This window comes from Trichinella spiralis (genome assembly GCF_000181795.1).
Source record: "Trichinella spiralis strain ISS 195 chromosome Unknown Scfld4, whole genome shotgun sequence".
In the NCBI taxonomy this organism is placed as follows: domain Eukaryota; kingdom Metazoa; phylum Nematoda; class Enoplea; order Trichinellida; family Trichinellidae; genus Trichinella; species Trichinella spiralis.
In genome coordinates this window covers 9161568-9176183 of record NW_003526943.1, presented here as the reverse complement: position 1 = coordinate 9176183, position 14616 = coordinate 9161568, and the positions used below count along the sequence as shown (strand labels likewise).

General features: G+C 34.9%; 5 protein-coding genes across 5 annotated transcripts; 4 read left to right on the top strand and 1 right to left on the bottom strand.

Annotated features, from left to right (window-relative positions):
- Positions 1–236: 236 nt before the first annotated feature.
- Positions 237–694, top strand: Tsp_02261 (hypothetical protein). Its single transcript, XM_003378011.1, has 2 exons — positions 237–368; positions 404–694. The coding sequence occupies exons 1-2, from the start codon at positions 237–239 to the stop codon at positions 692–694; spliced, it is 423 nt and encodes a 140-aa protein (XP_003378059.1).
- A 93-nt stretch (positions 695–787) lies between these two features.
- Positions 788–1531, top strand: Tsp_02262 (hypothetical protein). The gene has a single exon (XM_003378010.1). The coding sequence runs from the start codon at positions 788–790 to the stop codon at positions 1529–1531; it is 744 nt and encodes a 247-aa protein (XP_003378058.1).
- Positions 1532–3816: 2285 nt separating this feature from the next.
- Tsp_02263 (putative ribosomal RNA large subunit methyltransferase J) lies at positions 3817–7408 on the top strand. Its single transcript, XM_003378009.1, has 14 exons — positions 3817–3880; positions 4099–4251; positions 4435–4614; positions 4713–4864; positions 4906–5051; positions 5116–5451; positions 5518–5604; positions 5683–5815; positions 5875–5942; positions 6010–6094; positions 6235–6331; positions 6618–6802; positions 6949–6974; positions 7219–7408. Exons 1-14 carry the CDS (start codon positions 3817–3819, stop codon positions 7406–7408), a joined length of 1902 nt encoding a protein of 633 aa, XP_003378057.1.
- A 647-nt stretch (positions 7409–8055) lies between these two features.
- On the bottom strand, positions 8056–12103 carry Tsp_02264 (hormone-sensitive lipase). Its single transcript, XM_003378008.1, has 7 exons — positions 11428–12103; positions 10322–10752; positions 9853–10089; positions 9446–9572; positions 8918–9139; positions 8465–8831; positions 8056–8389 (listed from the first exon to the last, which is right to left on the bottom strand). The coding sequence occupies exons 1-7, from the start codon at positions 12101–12103 to the stop codon at positions 8056–8058; spliced, it is 2394 nt and encodes a 797-aa protein (XP_003378056.1).
- A 537-nt stretch (positions 12104–12640) lies between these two features.
- On the top strand, positions 12641–14586 carry Tsp_02265 (sphingomyelin phosphodiesterase 2). Its single transcript, XM_003378007.1, has 6 exons — positions 12641–12684; positions 12735–12920; positions 13322–13505; positions 13576–13788; positions 14288–14360; positions 14444–14586. The coding sequence occupies exons 1-6, from the start codon at positions 12641–12643 to the stop codon at positions 14584–14586; spliced, it is 843 nt and encodes a 280-aa protein (XP_003378055.1).
- Positions 14587–14616: the final 30 nt, after the last annotated feature.

The window sequence follows — 14616 nt, the reverse complement described above, 5'->3', positions numbered from 1 at the left end:
ACAAGGGAAGCGGCTGGTGTTACGTCACCGTTGTTTTCGTACACTGAGCAATGTTTTTTGGTACTGATGAGCAGGTATTGAGAAAAGATTTCTCAACACCTCCCACCCCCCAAATGTGAACCGGATTGTAATGCATCACTGGATGATTCCACCAGGCGGAGTGATCTGGCTGACCGGGTCACGGCGCCTTGTTTAGTCTTCACCGTTACTGATCTGATTACACCATCTTCACTGGGATGAATATCCGTGATTCTACCGATCAGCCACTTGCTCCAAGTTGTACCGGGTTCATGCACCAACACAATATCTCCCACTCTGGGCTCTTGACCGGTTTTACGCCATTTTTTACGTGGAGCAAAGGTTGTGATGTATTCTTGTTTCCACCGTCTCCATAGTTGAGTAGTCAGGCGTTGTTGATATCGTCATCTTCGCACCAGATGATTCACCCCACTTGCTGTGTCGTTGCACCGGTATCTTTCCATTGTCACACTCGGCAATCTTGAGAGCTCACGACCAATTAAAAAATGGGCCGGAGTCGAACCAGCGACCTATGGATACAACCAGCGATCAAACATCCTCCCCAGACGACTCGTCCAGAAACATGACCAGTCAGAAGAGCCGAATCAGGACGTATGACTCCGAAGGATCGGCACTGAATTATTGGATGGATCGACTGCAAGGGCTTTGCGCTTGACCGACTGACATAGAAGCCATCCGCGAAGTAACTGGAACATTGGGACGCATAACACAACTCTTCTTCGATTCACGGCAACGTCACCTGGATAGCATGCCGGAGGAAGAAAGAGACGCAGCAATGATCGAATTCGACGAGCTAATTGACAAGCTCAAGACCATACAACGTCAAGCCGACGAATTGCTGGCAACTGCTGAAACATCATCGCCGACCGAAACTGCTCAACCACCAGCCACCAGCAACAACAATCACAAACCTAACTCGACCAGGCCGATCCCAAAATTGCCAACGTTCGATGGAGACATCCTCCAATTCAAGGCCTTCTGGGATCAGTTTAATGCAGCAGTACACCGGAGAGAAGACCTCGAAGATGTCACCAAATTCGTGCATCTTCGATCTTGCTTGGCTGGCGCAGCACTACATGCAATCAGCGGCGTGACAACAGCAGCCGAAAACTACCCGGCTGTGGTGCAACTATTACACGACCGATTCTATCGGGTATCGGACGTGTTGGACGCGCACATCCTCAAGATCTTTAGCGTCCCAAAGGAGGTCGCCAAAGGAAGGGAAGGTCTGCTAGCTCTGCATGACAAGCTAAACGGCCATCTAATAGAACTGAAGGCAATTGGAAAGAATCTCGACATCGCTGTATCCGGTTTTCGGATGGCACTACCGCATCTGGTGTCCGAATTGCCACAAGACGTACAATCCCGATGGAAGGATCAATGCGCGAAGCTGGCGGAAGAACCGATCTCGCAGATCTTTTTAGACTTCTTAGCCACATTTCACTTTGACGCTTTTCAGCAGCTGACCACCGGAGGTGTGGCAGATATATGACAAGACGCTGACCTTTTGACCGCTTAATTGCTATTCCATTGTTTTCCATTGAGAAAAACAAGGGGTGCAACTGGCGTTGCGCAACCGTTGTTTTCGTACACTGAGCAATGTTTTTTGGTACTGATGAGCAGGTATTGAGAAAACATTTCTCAACAGCGTGATTCTATCCTTGATATTATCAATGCGTCATGACTGTTAACTTCTTTCATGTTTTATTATTTTGTCAGAATAAAGATTTAATTTAAACGTTTGAACTGACATTACATCACTTTATCAGAAATGAAGAAAATATTAAATTAATTAATTACAATCGTATTAATAACAGAAAATAAACGTGCAATCAAGGATTCATTTTGCATTAACTTTTGCAGCAATAAAATAAGCATGAGACAAAATTTCAAAAAATAAATTCAGTCACTTGAAGAAGCATTACTTTGTCAAATTTATTTGCCTCGAAACTTTCAAATAATAACAGATGAATGTTATTAAGCATTTATAATTTCAAAGCATTGCTGCTGCTGTTTATTCTTGTTACAAGCAAGCTTTATCTCGCAACAAAAATAGCAAAATGTTGCAAATTAAATGATTTTGTTTTATTGCATGTAGAAAGATACAAACCTGAGCACAAGCAATCATGAAGTGAATTATTCTGATAAAAACAACTTTCACAAAACCAAGAACTTGATCTGAATATTTTATTTTCATATTTATTTATTAAAAGTTTACACTATATATATAGAGCATTACGCAGATATTTTCACTTTTGCTATAAATTTGTTGAATTATGAAAATAATACTACAATTTATTCAAAAAATGTAAACTTCAAAGGCTATCTGACGTTTATTGATATTCAAGAAATTGACTAAATTCATCTTTAAACAGCAACTTGATTCGTCACAAATGTTATCTTTATTTATGCTCATAAAAGTACTATGCTTGCACGTAATATTGACAATTTATTATTCAGAAAACAGCAAACAAAACATAACACAATACAAGAACGCAAGTCAAACTTTATCTACACGATTTATGTTGTTACATATATATTCATTTCGTTGAAACCTGTTCAGGTTGAACAACTGCAAAACCAATAAGATTATGTTCTTTCACTGTTTCACGAATAATGCAAGATAATAAAAAACGTAAAAGTAGGCGTCAACTATGATTAGCAACTATGGAAATTTAATGAACTATTCGTGGAAGGATGTTCAATGTACACTGTTATTCTGATATGCACATTTCTTTTATTTAAAAATATTTCATCTGATTAAGAAATAAACGAATTAAATCAAGAAAATGCATGTTCTACGCAGTGTATTATCGCAAATTATCTTTATGATATCAGTTTTATTTAATTTAGGGAACAAAGCTATAATGTTAACTGAAAACATTGAATAGTATCAATGATTTAGCACATTTAGTAATGCTGCCATAATATTGTGTGAACTACTGTAGCACTATAACTGCTATAACAGGAAGTGTTTTTTTTCATTTTTAGTTGCAAGTGGCACTAACTAACTTTTACTTTGCTAGCATTGAACAAACTATGCTAAATTATTAAAAGAACATTACAAATATTATCAAAAAAGTAAGATGACGAAAATTGAACAACAACAATAGTTTCATTGTCTTTTCAAATCTGACAAACCATGCAGCAGCAAATCAGTGATAGATATGCCTAGCATAATTACAAATCTTTAACACAATGAAACGACATTTTATAAAACTATAAAAATAATATAACTGAAAAATGAATAAATTATTTATTTTTGTTTTTGTGGCAGAAAAAATTCGTCTGCAAAAATTGACCCTGATTTTTCAATACTGATACTGTAAAAACTGAAGAGAAAGGAATTTAATTAATTTTTTTATATTCGAATGCATTTAATCATATTTTCAAAATATCTGTATGCATATAAGGAAATAGTATTTTATTTTTATACATTGATTCACCTGCAGTTATTTAATATTACTTTTACTTAATTTTTTAAAACTTTTGTACCGTTAAAATTTAGATGTTAAAGCTTGCGGATATTGTTTTTTTATGGCAATATAATCTTTAGATGTATTAAAGATTAGAAATTATTAACACATTGTTCATTATTATAAAAATTCATGTTGAATTTGTTAATTTCTTTGCAGCATCGTACGACTGGTGCATATTTTAATAATAGTGAATTTTCTAATTTTTTGGGGTGCGTTGATATTAAAAAATACTTAGTTGAATAGCTGTAAATATTTTGTTTTTTAAGTTATTTTAAGCTGAAATTTTTTGTAGATAATAATGGGGAAAAAGAAGGTTGGCAAGCAGCGCCGAGACAAATATTACAATCTTGCCAAACAAGCTGGTATGTAATTTGATATTTCACTGGTTTGTTCATGAGATAATATTTTTATCGTTGATTACATTTGAATTGGCCACTTGATACAATTTTTCTTAAGATTAGATTAGATTAGATTATGTTGCTAAATTACGTTAAGATTGACGTAGGTGTTAATGTTTAATCGAGGCGAAGTATAATAATTTGCGTTTTGCTTTTTTTTATTAATCGATGTATATTTTTAGGTTATAGAAGTCGGGCCGCCTTTAAACTGGTTCATTTAAATAAGAAATTTCAATTTTTGGAAAAATCGACGTGTTTAGTTGATTTATGTGCCGCACCAGGTGGATGGCTTCAAGTGGCTTCACAGTATATGCCAGTTTCTCGATTGATAATTGGTACTTTTGTGATGAAATTTATAATTTATACAAGTGAAAATTTGAAAAATTTATTTAAAAAGAGTATTTTTACATTAAATACAGATTGCATTTGTGAACATTTGAAAATTTTTTCTTATTTTAATTTTTGTTCGACATTGCATAGCAGTTTCATTTAAATAATATTTTTTGCTTTATTTCCAGGCGTAGATTTAGTTTCCATAAAAGCATTGCACAATGTGATCACATTACAAAATGACATTACTACAGAAAGTTGTTTGAGTCAAATTAAAAGAGAGCTGAAAACTTGGACTGCAGATTGCGTTCTTCACGATGGTTCTCCGAACGTTGGAAAAAATTGGAATCACGACGCCTTTCAGCAAGGTAAAAATGTTGTTGCTGATGAATGATACCACCCTTCTGAAAATTAACATATTTGTTGAAAAAAAAATAAAATAATTTGTAAACAAGTGAATTTTCAGCGCAGCTTACACTTCACGCTTTGAGACTTGCTTCTGCAATACTGCGTCCTGGTGGATGGTTCGTGACAAAGCTGTTCCGCTCGAAAGATCATCCTACATTGGTGAACGTGATGAAAAAATTGTTCAACAAAGTGAAACTAGCGGGAAAGAAGGTTTGAAAATTTTTTAAAATAATCCATTATTAATTGTGTAGGTGCACGTGACGAAACCCCAAGCGTCTAGACAAGAATCAGCCGAAATATACGCCGTCTGTCAGGGTTTTAAGCCTGCAGATTCGACAGTATCTCTGAGCTTCAAAAGTGTCTTCAAAGAACTCGACTTGGAACCTCAAAAAACAAAGTATATATATATTTGTTGTTGTTGTTAATTATTTTTCATTTATTATGAAAATGATTTGTTGTAGAATAAATCTGTTTCGTCCGGAGAAACAGAAACGCAAAGCTGAAGGCTACGCCGAAGGCTGCGACACATTGTACAACCGCGTCAGTGCCGGTGAATTTATCACTTCGAGTGATTATTTGGAAATTTTGGGCGGGGCAAATCAACTGTTGCTGGATGATCCGAAAATTGCCGACCATCCGGCCACTAGCGACGAAATCAAGCAGCTCTGCGAGGATGTGAAAGTTCTCGGCCGCCGGGAGTTGCGCCAGTTGATCAGTTGGCGTCGCAAGCTTCGTTCCGACTTCAAAGCAGAATCCGAAACCTTGAAACGGCAGTCGGATGCAAACTTGGAAAACAAGTTGGGTGTTGTCTGTTGTTTGCATATTTAAATAGTGGTGGTAAATTTAAATATTGTCATTTAAAGTGAGATGGATTCGGAGGCGGAAGAGGAGGCGAAAATCGACGCCGAACTGGAAGAAGCGATGAAAAGTGAAACGAAAGTTTCGAAAAAGTATGCATACGTGTTGATTATTTTTTTATGTAAAATTTGACGAATGAAACGATACAATTGTTGCTGCAATGTTTGCAGGAAGAGGAAGAAAGAGTTTAAAGAGAAACGTCGACAAAAGAAAAAGCTCGAATACAACATGGTGATCAAAGACGACGTTGCGGATATTCAAGAAGATCGACGTTTATTCAGTATTCAAAATGCAATAGAAAAGGTGATGGATTTTGTTGTTTTTTTGAAAATGTTGTTTGTAATAATGCCAACAGATTTCAGGCATCCAAGCCCCAATATTCGGACAGTGAAGAAAGTTTGTGCGTTGTTGAAGATGAAATTTCAGAAGGGTTTTTATTTTGTCGACTGTTTTTCATAATTTGGCGACTGCTTTTTGCAATGTGAATATTAATTTAGGAAAGATGATATTTTGTCCATTTTACCTGTTGCCAGTGAAGTGAATGATGATCCAAAGGTGAAAATGAAGCGATGGTTCACAAATGTAAGTCACACCATAAGCATCGTCGGACATGGGTGCAGTAATAATTTATCAAATTGTAGCAAATTATTGAAATTGAATGAAATGAAAATTGATTGTTGATTTGGTTTTTTCAAAATTTGTACAAATGTATTTTATTGAAGGATATATTCAACAATATTGAAAGTGAAGAAGAAGACGAGGAGTTGGATCGAGTAGCGTCGACAATTTTGGAAAAAGATGAAAACGACGATGACGACGGTGGTGCAGATTTACTCCAATCAGTGGAAAATGCCGTGGAACCGGCAAATGATGCTGTGGTGGAAGATTCTTCGGCGAAACAATCGGATGAAATCGATTGGAGCGATTTATCAGGTATAAATTTGAATTGAAATTATTTGATTGAATTAATTTTTTAAATATTTTTATTCAACTTAGAAGAAGAAAAAGAAATCGATACGGAGAATGAATTGAAAAATGGTCGAAGTAAATTATATGCATCATTGCATGCATATGTAAATTATTATGTGTAAGATTTTGTTTGCAGAGAAAAAAAAGTCGTTGGATCCAGAAGGTTTGGCACTTGCACAAATGTGGATTCATTCGACAAAGACAAGACGAAATTTGATCGACGCGGGTTTCAATCGTTTCGTGAACAACGATACCAATTTGCCGGCTTGGTTTGCGGAAGATGAAAAGAAACATTACCATCCAAATTTACCAATAACCAAAGTGAGCAAGAATGTTTTGTTTTGTTTTTTTTATAAATTTCTCCTTTATGCATATATTTATTAAAATTATAATTTTGCAGGAAGCCGTTGAAGAATTCAAACGACGACAGCGTGAAATCAACGCTAGACCGATTAAAAAAATTGCAGAGGCAAAAGCTCGAAAAAGGAGAAAAGTAATTAATTGAAAAGAAAATAATTGTGTGCTTTAAACAAATTTTTTTTATAATATATATGCTTTTTCTTTTGCTCTGTCGATTAGGCTTTGAAAAGGATGGAAAAAGCTAAGAAGAAGGTTGAAGGTATTTTAGAAAACGACGGCTTGACTGAAGTGGAAAAGAGAAAAGAGTTGAAAAGGTGACCGATGAATTTTGAATTTGATAATTTGCATTGATTTTAAATAATAATAATCACTTTAAGGATTTACAAGCAAAGTAAGCAGGCCCCGAAGAAGGAGGTGACGTACGTTGTGGCGAAGAAGGGTCTCGTTGGGAAGCGTACGCGTCGTCCACAAGGGGTTACTGGACGTTACAAGATGGTCGATCCGAGAATGAAGAAAGATTCCCGCCGTTTGAAGAATAATAATTCGAAACGAAAAAAGAGACGTTGAACAACAACAGCAGTTGTTCTTTGAAAATCCAAAACGGTTCTTTTTTCTTGATTCATTCATGTATATAAACAATAAATTTCATTCATTCATTCATTTTTTTAATCGTTCTACTAAATTCATTTAAACAACAATCTTGCTGATAAACAAAACTCTGCGAACTTATGAAAAATTGTTCAGAGCAGCATTTCAACTTGAACAACAACAACACAACAATAAATAATATAACGTAACATAATGAATGCACAGCAGTAATTCAAAGCACTGTTTCAAGGCATACAATAATATTTGAGCTTAAAAATAATCTCACTCACACTTCACAAATAAAGATTACAGATCAATTTTAAAATGCTAAAAAATATTTATATATGTATAAATAATTTGTAAAACTTATTATTTATTGATGATGACAGTTTCTTTGATACGCCGAAGACAGAGCTGAGTAGCCAAACGACATTCTTTGCTAAACGACATCAAATTCATGAATCCATGCGGCAATGATTCAATCAGGTCCAACGTGTGGGGCACATTCGCTTGACGAAGCTTCTTGCAAAAGCTGATAGAATCGTCCAAAAGAGGATCCAGATGACAAGCCTAAAAATTCCACATCATTATCTCACACAAGAAAGCGGTGGATCATTTCTTCCAGATCAATTTTGAAGTGTCTGCAAAGTTACCACAACCGACGTCGGTGGCAAATTGCGCAACAGCTCGTCCGTTGCTAGCCAAGGTGAAAGCAACGGATCCCCGTCTTCAAAAATGCCACTTCCGCTGTCGTTGGTGCTGCTTGTCTGCAATCGTTTGCGATTCGACACTGGATCATTTCCATTGGACGACGATGAACAGTCGACAGTAGACGAAACGTTGGTGGTATCTTTCAAAATGCGAGACACATTTTCCACAAAAATATCCGAAACTGTCGAACAAACTTCGACCAAATTATCCGTAACGGATCCACATCTCGACTTGGAAAGATTCGGCTCCCTGTGGAACACGTACAACACGTTTGTATGGAGTTATTTGCGAGGAGAATTTTTGAAAATAAAAACGTCTGTCTACTCGATCTGATCACGTTGAATTTCTCCACTTTTTCCCAGTCGACTTTCAGGCGAACAATGAAACGACGGTTCAGTTACTTCGTGCATGCTTAAGAATTTGATGAATTCACGATCGAACAGCTCAGTTGACAGCCGGATGTATTTAGAATCTGACATGTGAGTTTCAATTTCTGAAATATGTTCAGTCCAATTCAGTTCAGCTGCAAAAGTATCTTCTGCCTCAATTTCACCTCTATCCGGTAATATATTTTCCTCGCCTAAGTACTCTTCTGAGGAAATCTTGATTTCAATTCCAGATTTCGAAAGCTTTCTACCTTCTCGAACTTCTGCCAACCGCTGATCATCGGTCAGTGCTCCAAATTTGTAAGCTTAACATAATATAATATAATATAATAGTGAAGGATACACTTTTAACAGATCTAAACAACATCCAAAATATAAAATGATTCATTACCATACAAACAACGATACATTATTCCCCATGGTATCAATGGATCCAACAAACTGAGAAGTCGAGATGCCGATGGAGCAAATTCAACCAGAAATGGCGTGTAAATTGTGACCAATTTATCCGGAAGACGAGCCACGTCCAATTGGATAAGCTTCAAACAAGTCGATGTCAACAGCAAACCGCCTGCTGATTCACCGGCAAAACACAGATATTCTCCAGTCCAACCTGACATTGATCATTCGAAAAAAATACTAGATAAATTTCACTTTACATAAAAACAAACTGAATAAACAATTTGAATACCAAGAAAATCAGCATGCGTTAGACACCAAGCGTATGCGTACAAAGCCTCTTCAAGTGCTCTAGGATATGGATTTTCTGGAGCTAGTGAATAATCAACAGATACAATTGGACAATTCAGTTCAGCAGCCCAAAATTTCAAATACGTCTATTGTATAGAAGAGAGAAAGAAGAACAATGGCAATTGAAATTGTTAAACAAATGTAAATTTTCAAAATAGCAATTATATACTTCGTGAGTTTTTGTAGATGTAGCTATAAAGCCACCTCCGTGACAATGCAGTACGAGAAAATTGGAACGACTGGACCGGTCTTTTCCCTTTTCGCCCATCTAACATAAAATGCTCGCTGTTAGCTACCTAAAATTATACGAACGCCACCTCGTAGGTGTAAAAAATTTCACCAGGCCAGGCCAACGGTGAAGTGACAAAATTCGAACGCAAAGATTTCTTGGACCACTAAAGGCGCTGGGTACTGGAATGTTCACCATTGTGCCGTTCTTTTTCTCCAAACTCAGCATATCTGTAGGCTGTATACAATACAACTCGTTCACTGCAAGTTTTGGCCCAACAACGCTTGGAAGTGTCTGCGTGAAACATAAATGTACAAATTGTCCTTAGAAATCATGAATCAATATACTCGAAGTATTGGAGATTCGAGCAAACTCCAAAACGATCTGCACAATTCAAGATCAGAATGGCGAAAAATTTTGGCAATATGCTTGGATCGATTTTCAGGATTAACCAAAAATCGACAACATGAATAAACAATTGAAGGATAACGCCGATACCATACGTTCGAATGATTCCACAATGTACTATAGGAAGCAAGAGCTGTACCAATTACATGAAATACGTTGCTGACTGAGCTACAAAACTAAAATAGAAATTATTCAAAAACACTTACTCATTGAACAAATTTTTAATCAATTTCAATAATACTATTTTATCATTAAAACATATCAGCAGCTGTCACAAAAATACATGTCCAAAAAATGCACTTATAAATAAATTAAAAAAATAATCATATGTTAAAGTAGCAAACTTTCCTTTTCCTATCCTAATGTACTACGGTAAGACTTAAAAGGAACAAATAAAGTATATTATACCTGAAATCCAATCTGTCTCCCGTAAAAATTTGACTGATCCAATTGTTCAAAAGAAGACATCAAACGATCCAAATCATCCGCATCGACATTCGTTAGAAACAAACAGTGTGAATTTGGTTTTGGCAAATATTTCGACACTAAGTCAACAGCTTGACAGAGCACTCTCAAAATCTCAGCGTATGCGACTACCTCTTTCACTGGTCGACTTGCGCGAAACCAACGTCGATGAGAAATTTTCGAAATTTTAAACAAGCTTCGCAATAAACCAATCAAACAGAGATCAAAAACAGTCACAATACTGCGGTAACCGTTACCAACAATTGAAATGTCGTAGTCAAATCTGCTCATCGCCATGCATATGGGGTGCAATGAGGATTTTACCTCTCGTAAACTGTTCATCGCTGCGCAGATGTGTTTTTCAAAAGATACGCCTTCAATTGAATAGCTTCTGAGATGCACGGGAAATTCATAAAACAGTTTCTCTATTAAGCTACAAACAGAATCACGAGAGACGCTGAATTTTTTCGAATTCCACACCCCGACATTGGCCTTCATTGTCTTCATAAAAGATAAAGCCTAGAACATTAGATCACTTCCACCATAGAATAAACTTATATAAAGTAAAGTAGTATACAGCAAAGTATAAATAAAATAAAATAAAATAAATATTGTATAATACGATCTGTTTATTAAAATCTTACTTACACTTCCTTTAAAACAGCTATACTAATTAAAGTTAAAAAAGGCACTGGCAGTAAAACAGATTATAAAGTAAGATTACTGTATATGATGCTCAGGAAATAATTTTTGGAAAACATAATTATTGAATTTACTTTACATCATTTATTCAAACTCAAACATGTAATTATTTTTTATATTCATATGTCTAATTATATTTAACCGTAGACTATAAGAAACGCCATATTGATAATATAATAAAATATACCAACACCAGCAATCTGTAGCTATTAATAAAGGTTTTAAAATGTATCTGTCTCCTTTTGCTTTTGTAAAATATTAACATAATACTTGTATCGTGAAAAATTCATACAATTTACTTCATATTGAACATTTATTTGTTAGAACAAAAATGAATTAAACCAAACCATCTTCATCATCATCTACTTTGCGTTTTGGCGTTTCTTCTTCTTCGCCTAACAATGGCAGAAACTTTTCAAGCACGTATTGATCGGTGAAATTTGTTGATATCATCAGCAACGGATAAGAGTCGACTAACAGGTTAGCCAAAATCGGTGAATCAAACGCTTTGATATCTTCAAATTTGAACTGGATAATTCGTGGCCAAGCAAAAATATTATACGTCATAACACTGAACAGTTGTTGTTTTTCATCATGATACATGCAAATGACGTACCTTTTGGTGAGAAGGTTTAACAAAAGTGGAGAGCACATCACTGAGAATGACAAAAAGCTCAACGTAAGAGTAGTAAGCAAAGCACTTCTGTCATCATGAACAAACATGTCGTGCCAAATCATTGGCTGCATTCCAAAAGCTACAGTTGTTGTGAGCAAAGAAAACAATTTCACCCCGCGTATCAAATTCCTCATTGAGCCAGATGAATATACTAACTTTCCTAAGCTTTCTCGTTCTCCTTTGTTAAAGGGGTATTTATTTGAATTCAAACAGCTCGTTTTAAGCATTGCATTCATATGGTAAATTGGCAACGCTGGTCGAAATTTTAATGCTACATACCAAATATTCATTACTCGAATGGATTTAAACCGTCTTGAAACAAAGATTGCATTAGCTATTGCTGCCATTGTTTCCAGTGCAACGGCATCGATGGAATCTTTTCAGATTATTGTCTAAAATAAAGGTAGAAAGATTTCAGTTGAGACTACAGTATACTTTTTTAAGGGAGAAAACTGGAAAAGCATATAATTTTTTGTTATATCACGTAACACACAAATATTACTAGATTCAGTTGAAGAATAATTCATGAAAACCTGAAAATCCAAATTTACAAATTAATCTACTATAATTTATTTATTAAAATTTAGTTTGTTAGACCTAAATTAATAATTTTAATCTGAATTATTTAATTTCATAATGACCGAACATTTGTCCTTATGAACGAACATTCATTTACACTACACACGTCTCGTCAAGTTTTGTTCCCAACTTGACAATCCGCTTCGTTGTTTGTAAAAAAAATTGATTGCTCTTTCATCAGGTGAACAGCTGCATTATTTCATTTTTAAACGAATAATTCAATTTTAAAGTAACTTTTAAAGTTAAACTGTTTAAACGGAGTATATAACAAAATATTTGTTACAGATATTATTGAAGAATTCCACATGACCGACTTCCTGCAATTAAGAGTGCTTACTCTGAACTGCTGGTATTTTATTTCACATTAACATCAGTATCGGTTTAATAGTTTTTTTACAGGGGTATTCCCTTGCCATTTCCTTTTGGCAGCGCTGATAGAAAAGTTAGAATAAAAGAAATAGCAAAAGAACTTGCTACTGGAAAATACGACATAGTGTCTCTGCAAGAAATTTGGTCAGAAAATGACTTCAATATGATTCATGATGCCGTTCGCCTCGTAATGCCGTATTCTTTTTATTTTCATAAGTAAGTAGCTGTTAAACGTATATTGTTGAACGGTGAATTTATAAAGTGAGATTGGCAAAAAACTATATTTCAAACGTTTTACTTGGTTTGAATATAGAATGTTTTCATTTATGGCATACTGTAATACCTTTAATGAATAATGCAAGTTTAATTGATTGAAGACTGAGAAATATTTTTAACATTATTAAAAAAATGTAATGCGTGCATTTGTAAATAACGGTTTTGAAATTTTTATTTTTTCTTATTTTTTAGAATAATTCTTTACTGCTTGCTAAAATTTAAATAAATTATATGAGAAAAAATTGGAAAAGACTTTTTTAAAATCAATTTGAATTTATGATTATTAATATTGGAATAAATTTTACTGCAGTAACAGGTTACTAAGCTAAAATATGTTATAGTGGATACGCTGGTAGTGGCGTTTGTGTGTTTTCGAAAGGAATAATATTGGAAACGTTGATGCATAGGTATTCTTTAAATGGTTATGTGCATCATATTCATCGTGGTGATTGGTTTGGTGGGAAAATGGTCGGCCTTTGTCGAATTCAATTTTCAGGAATAAATATTAACGTTTATGCTACGCACGTTAGTAAATTGATAACGTTGATTTTTTCCGCTTTATTAACGTTGATAATTCGAAAAATGACCTTTTCAGATACATGCCGAATACAATCATGATGAAGATGTCTATTTAGCGCACAGGGTTGTTCAAGCTTTTGAACTCGGCCAATTTATGCGAAATACCATGCAAAATTGTGAAATGGCAATTTTGATGGGCGATTTGAATTTACGGCCAACAGATCTTGGTTATGATTTAATTCGTCATTCGGCCAGTTTGAAAGATGCTTGGTTGGAACGATCAGATGATGTCAGTATTTTTTTTCTTAAAATCATATTTTAATTTTAAAAATAAATTTCAGTACTCTCCTGACGGATCATGTAAACAAGGACTGACATGCGACCTTAAGGACAATTGTTATACGAAAGCATCATCGTCTGGCAAACGGATAGATTATATTTTTTATTGGTACGAAAAGCGAACATTAAAAGTTGCCGTTGATAAATGTTTTCCAACACTTTGTCGTATTCCAAATAAGCCAAACTTGTGCTATTCCGACCATTCAGCTGTTTACGCTTCCCTTAATATAGCAAGAAATGGAGAAAGTATTATTTAAAAAAAAATTCTTCATATATATATATATATATTTCAAACACTGATTATGTTAATCTGCAGGAATAGAGGAGTCAAATAACCGAGAGGTTTACGAACATTTAAACAATTTTGCCAATCAATTGCGCTACATTCTACCTGTGGTCGAAAGTGGCTTGCAGAAAGTAAAACAGAATAAGGCATACTTCCTGTTCAGGTTATTCTTCTCGCTTGCATTGTACATATGGACAGTGGACGTGGAATTGCACTGGCCGGGCATCACTTTACCGGTAAAAAAAACAACTATAAATGCTTCAAATTACGTATTCAAAAGAAAATAATAATGATGCTTTTTTTTATTTATTTCCTTCAGATAATTATATTTCGATTTTTATTAACTTTATCGATTGGATTCTTTTTCTGGTATGGACTGGTCTGTCTCAGTTCCGAAGAGAAAGCGTTGAAAATGACCATATCGAGCATGCATATTCAGTTGGAACGATTTTCTTGTTATAATTTTTTTACGAAAAGGAAAAAAAGACAAAT